Here is a 16817-nt window from a genome sequence, read left to right on the forward strand (position 1 = left end):
TGTATATTATGGAGGCTATAATTATTATTGAAACAGAGACGAAAGCCGTGAGGTGCTCTTTAAAGGGGCGTTCTCATCTCAGACATTGGTGGCGTATCGTTAGGATATGCTATTAATATAAGGTGCGGGTCCCACTCCTAGCTCCAGAATGGCGCCCTGAACTGAAGGACAGCACACTGCGCATGCGCAGCATGTTGTCCACTCATCACCATGGGAGTTCAAAAAATAGCCAGCGGTGAATGGAGAGCGCACCGCACATGCAAGACCACCGCTATGGGACTGCCGGAAATAGCCACTATTTTCTGAACTCCCATAGGGTTGAACAAAGGGTGGCCTCGCATGCGCAGCAATCCAGGGGCCCCATTCTAGATATAGGAGTGGGTCTCAGAGGTGGGACCCACACCTACCTGACATAGATGGCCTATCCTAGCGAGATGGGAATACCCCTTTAAATAGACCTAAAAGCCCTATTGATTATCATGGGTGGCTTATTATAGGAATGGCTAATGAAATATCTGCAAGACCATAAAGACTTATCCGTAATGATAATCCGACCCTCTAAATATGTCATTGTGATTGTTAACACCCCCCTGGGTGAGGGGCTTTTAAATAGCACAAATCAGCTGTCATGGCACACACCACGCTGCCTGGCACCTGTTCCTGCCTCATGTCCAGGCCATTTAACTTTTTAAATCCCCTCCAAATCAGCTGTGCCTCAGTCGTGCCTCGCAGCTCTCCAGGCAGCAGTCCACCACCAGATCCGTCCTGAAATGGGCTCCATAGTGGCAAAGCTCTTACTGCCCACCGTTAGCAGCCTGGCATTTGTGCCAACCATCAGCATAGCCGCCAAAAGGAAGTTCCACATGGAATCCATGGTTTACTTCTTCACTATGGTTTTTATTGCGGTAAGTCACTTTTTGCTTTTACATCCTTAAAGGGGTCGTCCAGATTAGACCCATTTCCATCCGGAGGGTCCTTTGTTCCGGATCTCCAGAGTAGAGAGTGGTTACAAAGAGCGTCTCTCTCTCTCTCTCTCTCTGGAGGACCTGTTCTGTCCTGCATTACAAAGCAACCCATTGATTTGAATGGGAACCGTGTAATGCTTAATTTCACCTGCGGAGGCACTGTAGGGAAATATAATATCCAAATTACAGCCGATCACTGGTGGACACTTTGTGATCAGCTTATTGTCAAGGGATTTTTCAAAGTGGAGGACCCCTTTAAGGAGTTGCCAAAACATATGGATAGAATCTCCCCCTACTAGCCAGACCAGAGACCCCCTACAGAAAGGGTTGCACGTGGCCAAAGTGGTCACCCTCAGCTAGCCAGTGCCTAGGATTTTTATTGCTGTGCCCAGACATCCAATAGTATGCAAGCACGACCACCGCTGCTGGATTGCAGGGTGGTCGTAACCCTTGGATATTTGCTGAAGTGAGACATCCCCTTTAAGACAGGGCGACGCCACCTTCACCCTAGGAGAGGCAGCTGCATTCGCCTCACATGCAGGTTTTAAGCCTTTTGGTAGTACTATGCATTGTTGTTGTTTTTTTACTAAAGGACAGAGGTAGCAGAGCTGTGTTTGTCATTCGGAATACTACATCGCGATATGCATGGTAGATTTGCCGCCGCGTTATTGAGGTTTTCGTATTTCGTCCTTTACAGGACGAGATCCTCCAGTTTAGAGACGCGGTGGCGCAATTACATATCATCCATAGAAAAAGTTCTAGGAACATTTCTTAGAACTGTTCCCCTAAAATAAAATGCACTTGCTGCCGTAAACTGCGGCAAAACCGGAATTTCATATTTTTATTTCTTTACCATATATATATATATATATAATCTATATATACTTCAGTGCATTATCATGAAGAAAATGAGAAACAATTCAGCTCAGCTACATCTGTCACAGTTTACATTACGGAGCTGAATAGGGCACAGCCGCTCTCTCCTGACTGATGCAGAACAGTTGTCACCGGGACCCAGAGCAATGCACCAGTCCCTTTAAACATGTGCCCAGCATGTCAGCTGTGGTCTTCTTATACAAACACCAGCTGTTACTGGCGCACCCTTTCACTGCCAGACTGGTTTTTGCCACCTGTGCCCTAACACCCTGCATCTCTTGTCTTTGTAGATGTTTCATGCCTGTGAAGGTCCCGGCCTGTCTTTCATATGTTTCATGGGATATGATCTCCTGGAATACTTCAGTATCTATGGGACAGCACTGTCTATGTGGGTGTCACTAATAGGTGAGCATGGCCGATATCATTTCGGGGTTCTTTTCTGGCTATACGTGCCAACTGCGTGGACGGGAAATCCGGAAAAGTGCTCCTTGTAGATGATCATCTGAATAGCCGAGGTGTAATACTGCATCTCCCTGCAAAATCACCTGCATGTAGAATGGGGAAAAAACTGAAGTTACTCCGTGTGCATTCCATTTCCGTATGTCCATATTTCCGTTCCGCAAAAAAATAGAACATGTCCTATTATTGTCCGCATTACGGACAAGGATAGGACTGTTCTATTAGGGGCCAGCTGTTCCGTTCCGCAAAATACATACGGTCGTGTGCATGAGGTCTAACCCAAATAAGTAAAGATCAACGAAACCATTCAATACAGGCTAGCCAAATAAATACAGCCCACCCGCTAAACTAATACATACCCCAAACCATACCCCCTAAATAAATACAGGCCCCAGACTAGAACCCCCTAAAGAAACATGGACCCCAGAACAAACCCCCTAAATAAATACAGATCCCAGACCCTAAGTAAAGAACCCTAAGTAAATAAAGCGCATGCAAAAATGACCTGCCTGGTAAACCGAATCAGCGCTTGTGCATTAATTTGTGCTAAAATTCATTAATGCGCATACGCATTGATATTACTGCGCATGTGCCGATACTCTCATCAGCGAAGCATAAATGAGATCACCAAGGCCACACAAGATGTCAATCTTGCCGGCAGAGGGAGCGTCCAGAACTGCCGGGACACCTTCTCAAAAGTGTAAATATGGTCCGATGAGCGAATCAATTCGCTTACATAATTAAAGACATATATCTACTGTAGCAACAACAGTGACCCCTACAGTCTAGATAACATGCTGGTTCTAGATCTAGCTAGTTGGAGACCACTGATCTGGATTATAATCAAAGTCCTGTTCTTCCATACATCATGCCTTCCTTGTGAAATATCGTATCTAGACGCATATTGATGGTGGTGATGATAGTCCTTGAAGCCACCTGCCCTTGGAAAGTGAAATATTTGGTCCAACATTTCTGAAACTTCAGTTCCTTACAGAGGAGTAACCAGGATCTTTAACAGGGTCCCCACCTCCGATGTGACATGTATAATACTGATGTCTTCTATATGGCAGAGGAGCCTTGGAGCCCCATTAGGAATCGGGACCCAGACTACCTCTGCTCCCCCAAGAGCTACACCCTTAGAAAAATGTTCATGTCTTTCTTGGTTACCTCAGATGACATTGTCTATTATATCTCCAGCACTAGGTGACTTTGATGAACCCAAAAGGTCTACCGTTGTGATGTTTGGTGTCCTCACCATTGCAGTGAGGATATATCAGGATCGCTTGGGATATGGTGTTTACTCTGGGCCTATCGGAACCGCGGTGTTGATGATAACGATTAAATGGGTAAGTCAAAGATGGTGGTAGTAGTAGAGTCCTATGTATTATATATATATTTTTGAGCCTATGTATATTTTTCATTGTCTTCCAGTTGACGAAAATGAAGGAGACGAAAGGGCTGTATCCAGATAAAAGTGTCTACACGCAGCAGATAGGACCAGGTTTCTGCTTTGGAGCATTGGCTTTAATGCTACGGTTCTTCTTTGAGGTATGTTCTTCATTATATGCATTGAGATACTGTATCTAGATCCTAGTTTCTCCACCTGTAAAATGTGTTTCCAAGGGGATAGTCTCTATGGAGTACTCTACTGTCCTTAGTAGGCAGTTCCACATATGAATATTGCCTTGGGGGATACATTGATGTGATTCATTTGATGAGGAGGTACTAGAACATTTAGGAAACTCACCTAGATGCATGATTCATGATTCACGGAAGTGGATGTGGTCGCTGATGGTGCTTGCGAAGGTCCAGGGCGGGAGGCATCCGGGCCTGCTTCTTTGACAGGGGATTGGCCAGCACGTAACACAGGGGAAGAGGAGGCAGTGGTGTGACCCGCAGATACAGATCGTGGACCCAGGCGTTCGGCCCACCTATTAGGGTGCTTTGATGCCATGTGGCGGATCATGCTGGTGGTGGTGAGGTTGCTAGTGTTCATGCCCCTGCTCATTTTTGTACGGCACAGGCTGCAAATTACAATTCTTTTGTCGTCCGGACTTTCCTCAAAAAAGCGCCAGACTGCGGAACAGCTACCTCTTGGAAAGGGAGATTTCGGCAAGGGTGTGCTCCAGGCAACAGTTGCGGGCCTGTTAGGTGTGGCCCGCCTTCTCCCTTTCGCCACCCCACTGCCTCTTCCAGCCTGTTGCGGTGCTGCGGATCCCACCCCATCTGTGCTGCTGTCCTCGCTCGGCTTGCCACCTTCTCAGGTTGGGTCAGTGACTTCATCGTCCACCACCTCCTCTTCCACTTCCTCACTCTGCTCATCCTCCTGACTTGTTGACCTAACAACAACCTCAGTTATTGACAACTGTGTCTCATCCTCAACCTCTTGAGACACTAATTGCCGTTGATTTATTGGCAACTGTCTCATCATCATCAGCATCCACCTCGTAAAACACTAATTGCTGTTCCCCACTGTCATCTTCTTGTGACTGTGGATGCTCAAGAGTTTGGGAATTAGGGCACAAGATCTCATGTCCCTCTTCAAGCGGGCTTGTCGAGAGGCCCAAATGAAGGAATATCGATGAAAAGAGCTCCTCGGAATATCCGAGTGTGGGATCACTTGTTTGGCAAGACCCTTCATGGTGGGAGGAAGGAGGATCACGGTGAGGATTGTGTTGACCAGACTCTTGGCTACTGAGGCTGGACTTGGTGGAAGACAGGGTGGTGCTTAACCGACTGGAAGCATTATCTGCTGCAATCCAACCGACCACCTGGTCGCACTGGTCTGACTTCGAGAGCATTGTCCTGCGCAGCCCTGCAAACTGGGACATTAAGCTAGGTATCGTGGATGAGTGTGTTTCTTGTGCTCTGGCAGCAGGCACAGTTTTAACGCGCCCAGGGCCACGGCCTCTGCGTGCACCATCAGCATCACGGCTACTTCCCCGTCCACTACTGCTCGCCTTCTTCATATTAAATGTTATATATGCTTGAAAGTATGTCACACGTACAGTAGCGTAGGATTTGTAAGTGTATGCGCAAAAAAATTAAAAAAGGTATTTGGGATGTGAAAACGTCACACAGGAGATATACCGCAGATAATGTCGCTGATGTTACCGACGGCTAATATTAAATTACAGGGAATGGCACAGGTATTTGGGATGTGGAAATGTTACACAGGAAAAATACCGCAGATAATGTCAATGCTGTCACCAGCAGCTAATAAAATATTACCGGGAATGTCACAAGTATTTGGGATGTGGAAACGTTACACTGGAGATGTACCCCAGGTAATGTTACTGTCCGCAGCGGATACCGTCTACGGAAAAAGTACACTGGATGTCACAGATATTTTTGGTATGCTCACACGTTACACAGGAGATGTAGCGCAGATAATGTCGCTGTCTGCAGCGGCCTAACTATTGCTGATGTCACCAGCGGCTAATATAAAATTACAGGGAATGTCACAGGATGTGGAAACGTCACACAGAGAAGTACCGCAGGTAATGTCACTGTCCGCAGCGGACACCATCTACGGAAAAAGTGCACTGGATGTCACTGATATTTTTTGGATGTGCACACGTTACACAGGAGATGTAACGTCTCGAGGAGACTCGACCATTGCGCTCAAGCACATGCAGTATTCGGCCGAATACCGCCATGTGCCGAGCATGCTCGATCAACACTAGTCATTGTGTAATTAGAGATCCTTGTCTTATTGTCCACTTAATGGCTTTGGATTTGTTATGGAACCCTAAGGATCAGCTTGCCATTGCTCTGGTATAATGGCTATTGTTCTGCAACTCAAAGCATCAGTGGACCATGGTCCTGTAACAATAAGTATCAGTATAGTGTTCCAGAACCCAGAAGATATCAGCATACGATTTTATGGAAATCCAAAGTGTCAGTAAACCATTGGACTGTGATTCTGAGTACGACTGTGCACTTCGCTGTTCTACAACCACAAGTGGCATTGTGTCTTTGATTGTGGATCATTATATGACACTATTGTTCTAGACCCACAAGTGGTAGTGTTCTGGAACCCCAAGTACCACTAGGTTAATGTTGTGTGGCATCAGTGTAAAGTTCTAGAACCCAGATAATGTCCGTATAGTATTGCACAGAACACCAAAGTGTTACTGTATCCCAGGGATGGGATTTCACGTTTCCCTGTTCCTTTGCTCTGGAACCACATGCTGTAGTGTACCATTGTTCTGGATCAAAAAGTACCACTAGGTTACTGTTATGTGGCCAAAAGCATCAGTGTAGAGTTTTAGAATCCAAATAATATCCATATATTAATGCACGGAACACCAAAGTGTCACTGTATCATGGGGATGGGATTTCACGTTCCACAGTGCCATTGCTCTGGAACCACATGCTGTAGTGTACCATGTAGTGTTCTAGAACCCAAGCAATATCCATATACCATTGTATGGAACACCAAAGGGTCAATGTATCACAGACTTTGGATTCCATATTCCACTGTGCCATTGCTCTGGAACCACATGCTGTAGTGTACCATTCTTCCGGATCCCCAAGTACCACTAGGTTCATGTTGTGTGTCCATAAGCATCAGTGTAGTGTTATCCATATATCCATATATCACTGCATGGAATACCAAAGTGTCCATGTATCACAGGCATCGGATTCCATATTGCACTCTGCCACTGCTCTGGAACACATGTGGTAGTGTACCATCGTGCTGGATCCCCAAGTATCCATACCCTATTTTAAAAACATATTTACAGGAATACTACTTTTTTTTGTAAAGTTTTTATTATATTGTCTTTTACATACATCTTCTTGTCTCTCCAGGAATGGGACTACACGTATGTGCACAGTTTTTACCACTGCGCATTGGCTATGTCCTTCGTCCTTCTACTTCCTAAAGTCAACAAAAAGGCAGGAAATGGGACAGATCCCGCCAAGATGAACTGGTCCACTTTTTGCTGCTGCTCCTGTTAGAACCTTCACCTTGAGACCTCTTTTGTCCAACCATACCAAAAAGAGGCCACCATTGCGTTGTAGATTTTCTTCGACATGAACTCTGAGAAGATGATGGCGACCTGAAGAGTCTTGTGCCTTTTGTTGTCTCCTGCCAGGAGAAGACGAATAAACTCTTTGGAGCAAATGTCTGACCCGAAAAATGAGACAAAAATTTTCACCAAAAAAGGGGTCAATGTTTTAGTAGTGTCATCCATTTTTTATTTTTTTTTGTATTTAATGCAGTTTGTACATTTTAATTCTATATATAATGTAATGACGTGTGGTAATTTATGGAATTTTTTATCGTTTATTAAAAAGAATCACATCTTAGTCTCTTCTCCATCGACGAGTCTTGTAGACATTTGGGAACGTCTCCACGTTGGGTCTCATGCTCTCCAGTGTCTGCTGACAGGATGGACCAGGAAGGGATAAGACCCTCCTTCTCCTGTCAGCATCCATTGATGATGGGAGGAGCTCTAGCTGATGCAGCCATGTCCTCCTCCATTTCAAGAGCACAATGTAGTCATGGACGGTCTGTCAACCTTGGTTGAAACTGGAGAATCGGGGATGAAGGGTATGTAGCTGTAGGTGGGGGGGTGCAATTTGTTATAGAGGGGCGCCACTTATTATGCACCTACCAACGGTTTTTCCCACCGGCCCGGCCACCTAGTTTACCTCTAAAGCAGGCGGGCCTGAGGGCCGGCTCAGAGCTCTGACACAGAGAGCACCACTACAGGTTAGCTACCATGAGGCACATTATGCTTCAGTTTGGCCCCTAAAACTTAGGGTCTCATTTGTCAAAATATTAGAACTGGGCTTGTTGCCTATAGCAACCAATCACAGCACAGTTTTCATTTTGCCACAGCAGGTTAGGAAGTAAAAGCTGAGCTCTGATTAGTTGCTATGGACAACAAGGCTAGCACCAGACATCTCCTCAGTTGCTGCTCACTCACTGTTTCCCAAACTCCTCCCCCCTCCCCAGCCCTGTGCAAACGGCAGTATGGCAGGTAAACAACGGGAAGCAGAGAGGCTCATACCTCACAGGGCGCAACCTCCCTCCAGCAGGCAGTCGGGACAGACTTGAGGAAGAGGCGGCTACAGGCACAGGGCGGACTGGTAACTCATGCAGCAGCTGAGGTGTGTATTATGAGGTTGTGCAGCAGCTGAGGTGTGTATTATAATGTTCTGCAGCAGCTGAGGTGTGTTTTATGAGGTTGTGCAGCAGCTGAGGTGTGTATTATGAGGTTCTGCAGCAGCTGAAGTGTGTATTATGAGGTCCTGTAACAGCTGAGGTGTGTATTATAATGTTCTGTAGCAGCTAAGGTGTGTATTATGATGTTCTGCAGCAGCTGAGGTGTGTTTTATGAGGTTGTGCAGCAGCTGAGGTGTGTATTATGAGGTTCTGCAGCAGCTGAGGTGTGTATTATGAGGTCCTGTAACAGCTGAGGTGTGTATTGTGATGTTCTGCAGCAGCTGAGGTGTGTATTATAATGTTCTGCAGCAGCTGAGGTGTGTATTGTGACGTTCTGCAGCAGCTGAGGTGTGTATTGTGACGTTCTGCAGCAGCTGAGGTGTGTTTTATGAGGTCCTGTAGCAGCTGAGGTGTGTATTATGAGGTTCTGCAGCAGCTGAGGTGTATATTATGATGTTCTGCAGCAGCTTAGGTGTGTATTATGAGGTTCTGCAGCAGCTGAAGTGCCTCATCTGCTGAGTGCACCATAATACCTTGTCCCGTCCCTGGTAGTTGTGGGTTTGGTGTCCACCTCTGTGGTGCCGTAGACCTTGCCATACATAATAGAAACATAGAATGTGTCGGCAGATAAGAACCATTTGGCCCATCTAGTCTGCCCAATATACTGAATACTATGAATAGGCCTTGTCCCTATCTTATATGAAGGATGGCCTTATGCCTATCCCATGCATGCTTAAACCCCTTTACTGTATTTACAGCTACCACTTCTGCAGGAAGGCTATTCCATGCATCCACTACTCTCTCAGTAAAGTAATACTTCCTGATATTACTTTTAAACCTTTGCCCCTCTAATTTAAAAATATGTCCTCTTGTAGCGGTTTTTCTTCTTTTAAATATTCTCTCCTCTTTTACCGAGTTGATTCCCTTTATGTATTTAGCAGTTTCTCTCATATCCCCTCTGTCTCGTCTTTCTTCCAAGCTATACATGTTAAGGTCCTTTAATCTTTCCTGGTAAGTTTTATCCTGCAATCCATGTACCAGTTTAGTAGCTCTTCTCTGAACTCTCTCCAAAGTATCAATATCCTTCTGGAGATATGGTCTCCATTACTGCGCACAATACTCCAAATGAGGTCTCACTAGTGCTCTGTAGAGCGGCATAAGCGCCTCCCTCTGTCTACTGGTAATTCCTCTCCCTATACACCCAGCATTCTGCTTGCATCTCCTGCTGCTCTATGACATTGTCTGCCTACCTTTAAGTCTTCTGAAATAATGACCCCTAAATCCCTTTCCTCAGATACTGAGGTTAGGACTGTATCACTGATTGTATATTCTGCTCTTGGGTAATACCAGATCCACTGGTGGTCGTGTGGCCTCAACGGTGATGGAATCAAAGACTTTCCTTTGTTTTCTGGGAAATCCCAGCCCATCTTAGACCGAAACATTCCCCGTCAGTTATGTCTATTCTGTTGGAAGGCAGTTGTCACCTCCACACATAGAGCGGTAACAGTTGTCAGCCGGATGTTTGGAGAAGAACCATAGCTTCCAAGTTCGCCCACAAGACCATGATGTGAGGCCTACCAAGCCAACATAACATTTGTGATATCTTACAGATCCCAGGTTTTTCATTGTCTTGTGCATTGCTACGACCACTCCTTGTCACGTCTTGTAGATTGCTGAGTAAACATCAACACTGACTCATTACTCATCTCCGATCTGGTTCTTATAACTATGACAGGGCATTGCACTGAAGATACCTCCTCGCGGCCTCCGAACCTTTTCAGACTGGATTCTTAAAGGGGTATTTCAGAAGTTCAATATGGATGGACTATCCTAAGAATAGGTCATCAATATCTCACGTGGCGCTGTGCCATGAGGAGAAGGCCGCAATGCTCACAGGAGTGCTGCAGCCTCTTCAAACAGCTGATCGGCGGGGGTGCAGGACCCCCACCGATCACATATTGATGACCTATCCTGAGGATAGGCCATCAGTATAGAACACCCCTTTAAGGGAAAAGAAAGGGTTGAAAATCCCATTGCTGTTAATGTTCATAGAGCTATTAAGACCAGATATTCCACCAATCAGTACTGGTGGTACCCCAACAGGCCTAAAAATGAAGGGGTAGAAACCCCCGTTGGCTTTTTTCTCTGCATAGCACAAAAGGGAGGAGCTTTCTATTGTGCTCATCATCGCCCCCTAGGGTGTAAAGCACTTTACAAAAAGTCATTGTCACATTGCAAACCCCTTCTGCCATTAGGGACAAAGTAAATTCAATATCTTTGTTCTTCAAGCGCTATGGACAGAAGCCTCTGGTGCCGGCGTGCTCCAGCTCTGCTCCCGGCGTGCTCCAGCTCTGCTCACGATGTGCTCCAGCTTTGCTTCCGGCGTGCTCCAGCTCTGCTTCCGGCGTGCTCCAGCTCTGCCCCTGGCGTTCTCCATCTCTGCTTCCGGCATGCTTCAGCTCTGCTCCCGACGTGCTCCAGCTCTGCTCCTGGCGTTCTCCATCTCTGCTTCCGGCATGCTTCAGCTCTGCTCCCGACGTGCTCCAGCTCTGCTCCTGGCGTTCTCCATCTCTGCTTCCGGCATGCTTCAGCTCTGCTCCCGACGTGCTCCAGCTCTGCTCCCAGCGTGCTCCAGCTCTGCTCCCGGCGTTCTCCAGCTCTGCTCCCGGCGTGTTCCAGCTCTGCTCCCGGCGTCCTCAAGCTCTGCTCCCGGCGTCCTCAAGCTCTGTTCCCGGCGTTCTCCATCTCTGCTCCCGGGGTGTTCCAGCTCTGCTCTCTTGAATGGGAGCTAATCTGCAGTACCCCGGCACGGCCACTACACGGTGTATGGAGTCTACTGCTTCCAGCTCCATCCACTGTAAAGTTTCCAGCAAAACAGCTGATCGGTGGGGGTGCGGGGCATCGGACCCCCACCGATCTGATATTGATGGCTAACCCTGAGGTTAGGCCATCCATATCTAAGTACCACTTTAAAAGAGATCCCACATTTAGAGCAACTACATATAGCTTCCCACAGTCAAACTGCTGATTGCCTGAGGTTCCTCTTATAGAGAGGAGTCGGTCAGAATCAGATTGTATGGGATTGGGAAAACACGACTACTTTTTTTTTTCTCGAAAAACAGCACCACCCTTGTCGGGTACTGTTATGGGGGCCGTGTCTCCTATTGCAGCTGAAGTCAAGAAGTCATGGGTGCCTTGGATGGCTTTCTCTAATATCTGATGGATATGATCAGGACAATGTTTCCATTCACTGACAGCAAACAGTGATCCCATAGCATATTATTGCAGTGTCTCATACAGATATTATCACGAAGACATAAGTAAAGATTATATAGAATTATAGCCTTCCTGTAGTGGAGACTGTTGGCAAGATGGTGAATTTTTCTCTCACAAGAATGAGGCCTTTAGTACAACTCCAAACAAAAGCTTGGATCATTCTCTGGCTAGCCGGTCCGCAGATGACAATTATCTGTCTGTGTGTACCGACATCATCGTCACGCCCTCATTCTGTCCATTTGCTCGATCCAGTTACCAAATGTCTGGCAATCTGAGAGCGAAACCTGTTATTGTGGGCCGCAGCCAAGCCGCAGGGTCATTCATTGTGCGTGCGATGTAATGTGCGGTGCTAAGACTTATAATCAATGGCTGTTCTGTAACACAAGCTCACATCTTCGGAAAATGCCTCTATAGTCATGCATGGGAGTGTGTAAAAAGTTTATATATCAAAGTGGAAGAAAGTGGCGTCCTCCTCACCTTCTCCTTCCTGTTCCCGTGCCCATAAATGTCCAGAAACCTCCTCATCACCCGAAAATCCATCTAGTGTAAAATAGTGAATTCTAGACAGTGAGAAAAGTAGGGGGGTAACAGTATCTCACCCACATTGTATAGGTGTAACAGACTATGGGTCCTTCTGATAAATCTTATTGATGCTAAATATGCAGAATTATACAAAAAATATAAGAAACCTTCTGAGTTACCCAAAAATCCATCTTGTGTAAAACAGTAAATACTAGACATTGAGAAGGGGAGAGGAGGGGGATGAAGCTGCAGCATCTCTCCCACTGTGTGTGGATGTAAGAGACTAAAGGTCCTTCTGATGTCTTCTAAAATGATGCTAAATATGCAGAATTATAGAAAAAGTATCAGAAAACTGCTCAGTCACCCAAAAATCCCATCTAGTGTAAAATAGTAAATACTACACAGTGAGAAGGAGAGAGGAGGGAGATGTAGCTGCAGTATCTCTTCCACGGTGTATGGGTGATAGGTCCTTCTGATAAGTCTTCTAAAATCACACAAAATATGCAGAATTATAGAATAAACAATTTCAGAAACCTTCTCAGTCAATACTAGTTAGTGAGAAGGGGAGAGGAGGGGGATGCAGCTGCATTATCTCTCCCACAGTGAATGGATGCAAGAGACTATGGGTCCTTCTGATAAGTCTAGTAAAATAACACTAAATATGCACAATTATAGAAAAAAATATAACCCAAAAATCCATCTTGTGTAAAACAGTAAATACTAGACAGTGAGGAGGGAGATGCAGCTGCAGTATCTATCCCACTTTGTATGGATGTATGGGTGATAGGTCCTTCTGATGTCTTTTAAAATAATGCTAAATATGCAGAATTATAGAAAAAGTATCAGAAAAATCCTCAGTCACCCAAAAATCCATCTAGTGTAAAACAGTAAATACTAGCCAGTGAAAAGGGGAGAGGAGGGAGATGCAGCTGCTGTATCTCCCCCACTGTGTATGGGTGATAGATCCTATAGGTCTTCTAAATTGATGTTAAATATGCAGAACTATAGAAAAAATATCAGAAACCTCCTCAGTTACCCAAATAGACGGTGAGAAGAGGAGAGGAGGGGGATGCAGCTGCAGTATCTCTCCCACAGTGTATGGGTTTAAGAGACTATAGGTCCTTCTGATACGTCTTCTAAAATGACCCTAAATATAAATATTTAGGTTCATACTTTCCTTATTTTGTTGACCACTTCGTCTTTTTCATGTCAGAGGCAGCACCACAGAGCGAGGGCCCTACCAAACAGCTCCATACACCTCAGTTTCCAGGACTCCTAAGCGCGGCATTTTGGAGAACATAGATATTTTTGTTAATTACAGTCACAACAGAATTTTCTGAATTTCAAGACGAGACAACCGATCTCCTCTCGGGTCACTCTCCCGGAGCCGTACCATGTATTATCACATGACGCCCATTCTTACAGTGCGGCCCTTTAAGTGACAGGTGCAGTCGGCCTCGGTCCATGGAGACTTTTATGGGGGAGAATGATGAAATATCCTCTTGTTACCATTGGCTGGGATGTCTGGGACATGTTTGAAGAGCAAGTTTCAGACCAAAAATAACAAGTCTCAGCTTTCCGCTCTGCAGCGTTAGGGGCTGGCGAGTCCCGTCGTGCAGCGTCCTGAACATGAGCGGCAGCGGAGGTCGGAGTCCTCATACTCTGTGCAGAGCGTGTGGCTCAGGGATTTTCTGTAATGGGGGGGCTAAAATCCACTTTTACCTGTTATGAGACGCTACGGCCGGCACTGTTATGAGGGCACTGTGGCTGATCTCTAAAGATTTGCCAATGTTATGGAGACACTGTAGCTGACCCATTAAAGAGATCAAAGTGGTCTACACTCCTATGTAGCACTATGGCTAGCACTTTTATGGGGGCAATGTGGCTGATCCACTCTGGGAATTAACACTGTTAATGGGCCACAGTTTTTTGAGGCACTGTAGTTGGCACTGTTATGGGGCGGTGTGGCTGACCCACTCCAGGGATCAGTGTGGCTAGCATTGTTATGGAGGCACTATAGCTAGCCCTCTCACCCTCTCATAGAGGCCTACACTTTTATGAGGCACTATAGCTGGCACTCTTGTGGGGCACCATGGGTTGTCCAGTAGGGAAATCCTTATGGCCTGTACTGATAGGAGGCACTATGGCTGGCACTGTTATGGGGGCACTGTGGCTGGTGCACTAAAAGGATCAAAGTGGCTTACACTGTTATTAGTCACCATGGCCGACACTGTTATGTGGGCACTGTGGCTACCCCTTTTGGGATCAAAGTGGCCTACACTTTTTCAAGGCACTGTTATGGGGAACTGTGGCTAGTCCAATATGTAAATCATTATGGCCTACACTGATAAGAGGCACTATGGCTGGCACTGTTATGGGGACACTGTGGCTGCCCTACTCAGGGGAGCAAAGTGGCTTACACTGTTATTAGTCACTATGGTCGGTACTGTTATGGGGCGGTGTGACTAGCATTGTTATGGGGACAATATGGCTAGCCCTCTCAGGGAGTCATAGTGGCCTACACTTTTATGAGGCACTATAGCTGGCACTCTTGTGGGGCACCATGGCTTGTCCAGTAGGGAAATCCTTATGGCCTGTACTGATAGGAGGCACTATGGCTGGCACTGTTATGGGGGCACTGTGGCTGGTGCACTAAAAGGATCAAAGTGGCTTACACTGTTATTAGTCACCATGGCCGACACTGTTATGTGGGCACTGTGGCTAGCCCTTTTGGGATCAAAGTGGCCTACACTTTTTCAAAGCACTGTTATGGGGAACTGTGGCTAGTCCAATATGTAAATCATTATGGCCTACACTGATAAGAGGCACTATGACTGGCACTGTTATGGGGACACTGTGGCTGCCCTACTCAGGGGAGCAAAGTGGCTTACACTGTTTTTAGTCACTATGGTCGGTACTGTTATGGGGGCGGTGTGACTAGCATTGTTATGGGGACAATATGGCTAGCCCTCTCAGGGAGTCATAGTGGCCTACACTTTTATGAGGCACTATAGCTGGAGCGGTTATGGGGACACTGTGGCTGGCCTACACTGTTACGAGTCACTATGGCCGGCACTGTTATGGGGCAGGTGTGGCTGACCCACTCCATCAAAGTGGCCGGCATTGTTATGGGGACATTGTGGCTGGCCTACTCAGGGGATCAAAGTGGCCTAGATTTTTATGAGGCACTATAGATGGCACTGTTATGAGGCACTGTGGCTAGTCCAATAGGGAAATCATTATGGTCTACACTGATAGAAGGCACTATGGGTGGCATGGTTATTGGGGTACTACGGCTGGCCCACTAAAGGCATCAAAGTGGCCTACACTCTTATGTGGCACTATTATGGTGGTACTGCGGCTGGCCAACTAAAGGGATCAAACTGGCCTGCGCCATTATTAGCCAGTATGACCGGAAATATAATGGTGGCACTGTGGCTGACCTACTCAGGGGATCGAAGTGGCTGATACTATTATGGGGCACTGTGGTAGACCAAATAGCGAGATCCCTGTGGACTCTCCTGCAATGAGACATTATGGCTGACACTGTTATGGGGACCCCAGACTGGTTGGCAGCACACTGTTCAATAATCGATGTATCTGGCAGCATCGGGTCCCTCATCGTGAGCAGGAATTCACCAGAGCATCGAGGTCTTATAAGAAAAAGGTGAAGGAATCCATGAAACGCTCCAGAATGACTAGGACTGAGTGGTCGGAGGCCTCCAGGAAGTGGCGGGCGGGTGGTGTGAGGCAGAACATGCACCTGACGTCTCTCCGCGGTGTTACTGAGCAAATTTATAGGTCTATTGAATACTAATAAAAGAGAAATTACTGGCAGCGCTGTCTGAGGCCACGTAGGCTGCACAACCACCGCCTGCCGTCAATACCAGATGGGCTGAAAGCATTCCACGGGCCAGGTAGGGGAGGAAGACAGCAGCGAGGCCAGGAGGCGCCTGCAAAGCCCAAGACTATCAAGAAGAGATCTGCGACTGGAAGAAAATGTAAGGGATGGATGTGTCAGACCTAAAGCGGCAATGGCGGGACGGGGAGCGGCAGTGATGTACGGTACAGCCGCGTGGCAGCTGGAATATACTGCGTAAAAATGCAGAGGTCGAGCTTCTCCATATACAGCAGAAGTACGGTGTGATACAACATATAAACCCGTACCGTATACACACTATATTACACGTCATGTATACACTAAATGACACTTATATCTATAATATATACACACCTGAGCACACACAGCACATTATACATATACCTCCTGTACAATATATACACAGTATACACACACCACATATACAGTAAATGACACATTTACCTGTAATATATACACACCATATTACAATAATATATACACAGCATATAAACACGTATACACATCCTTTACAGTATATACACTGTATGCGCACACGATCATATTACACATGCTGTATAGTATATGCACAACATATACACACGTGGGGAAGAGATGGCACCAGGATGCACTATGGGAAGCTGGTGGAGGCAGTGGGATTCTCTGGGCAATGTTCTGCTGG

The 16817-nt window shown here is 46.4% G+C and overlaps 1 protein-coding gene across 1 annotated transcript; it reads left to right on the plus strand.

Annotated features, from left to right (window-relative positions):
- Window positions 1-770: 770 nt before the first annotated feature.
- Window positions 771-7366, plus strand: MYMK (myomaker, myoblast fusion factor). Its single transcript, XM_040405633.1, has 5 exons — window positions 771-905; window positions 2132-2246; window positions 3498-3646; window positions 3732-3848; window positions 7116-7366. Exons 1-5 carry the CDS (start codon window positions 771-773, stop codon window positions 7263-7265), a joined length of 666 nt encoding a protein of 221 aa, XP_040261567.1. The 3' UTR covers window positions 7266-7366.
- The last annotated feature ends 9451 nt before the right edge of the window (window positions 7367-16817 follow it).

The sequence above is a fragment of the Bufo bufo genome, chromosome 8 (genome assembly GCF_905171765.1).
Source record: "Bufo bufo chromosome 8, aBufBuf1.1, whole genome shotgun sequence".
Taxonomy (NCBI): Eukaryota; Metazoa; Chordata; class Amphibia; order Anura; family Bufonidae; genus Bufo; species Bufo bufo.

Coding starts and splice junctions, on each gene's coding strand:
- MYMK (XM_040405633.1), top strand. CDS start 771: ATGGGCTCCATAGTGGCAAAGCTCTTACTGCCCACCGTTAGCAGCCTG. Junction 906..2,131: donor TCACTATGGTTTTTATTGCG/GTAAGTCACTTT, acceptor TTGTCTTTGTAG/ATGTTTCATGCCTGTGAAGG. Junction 3,647..3,731: donor TGATGATAACGATTAAATGG/GTAAGTCAAAGA, acceptor ATTGTCTTCCAG/TTGACGAAAATGAAGGAGAC.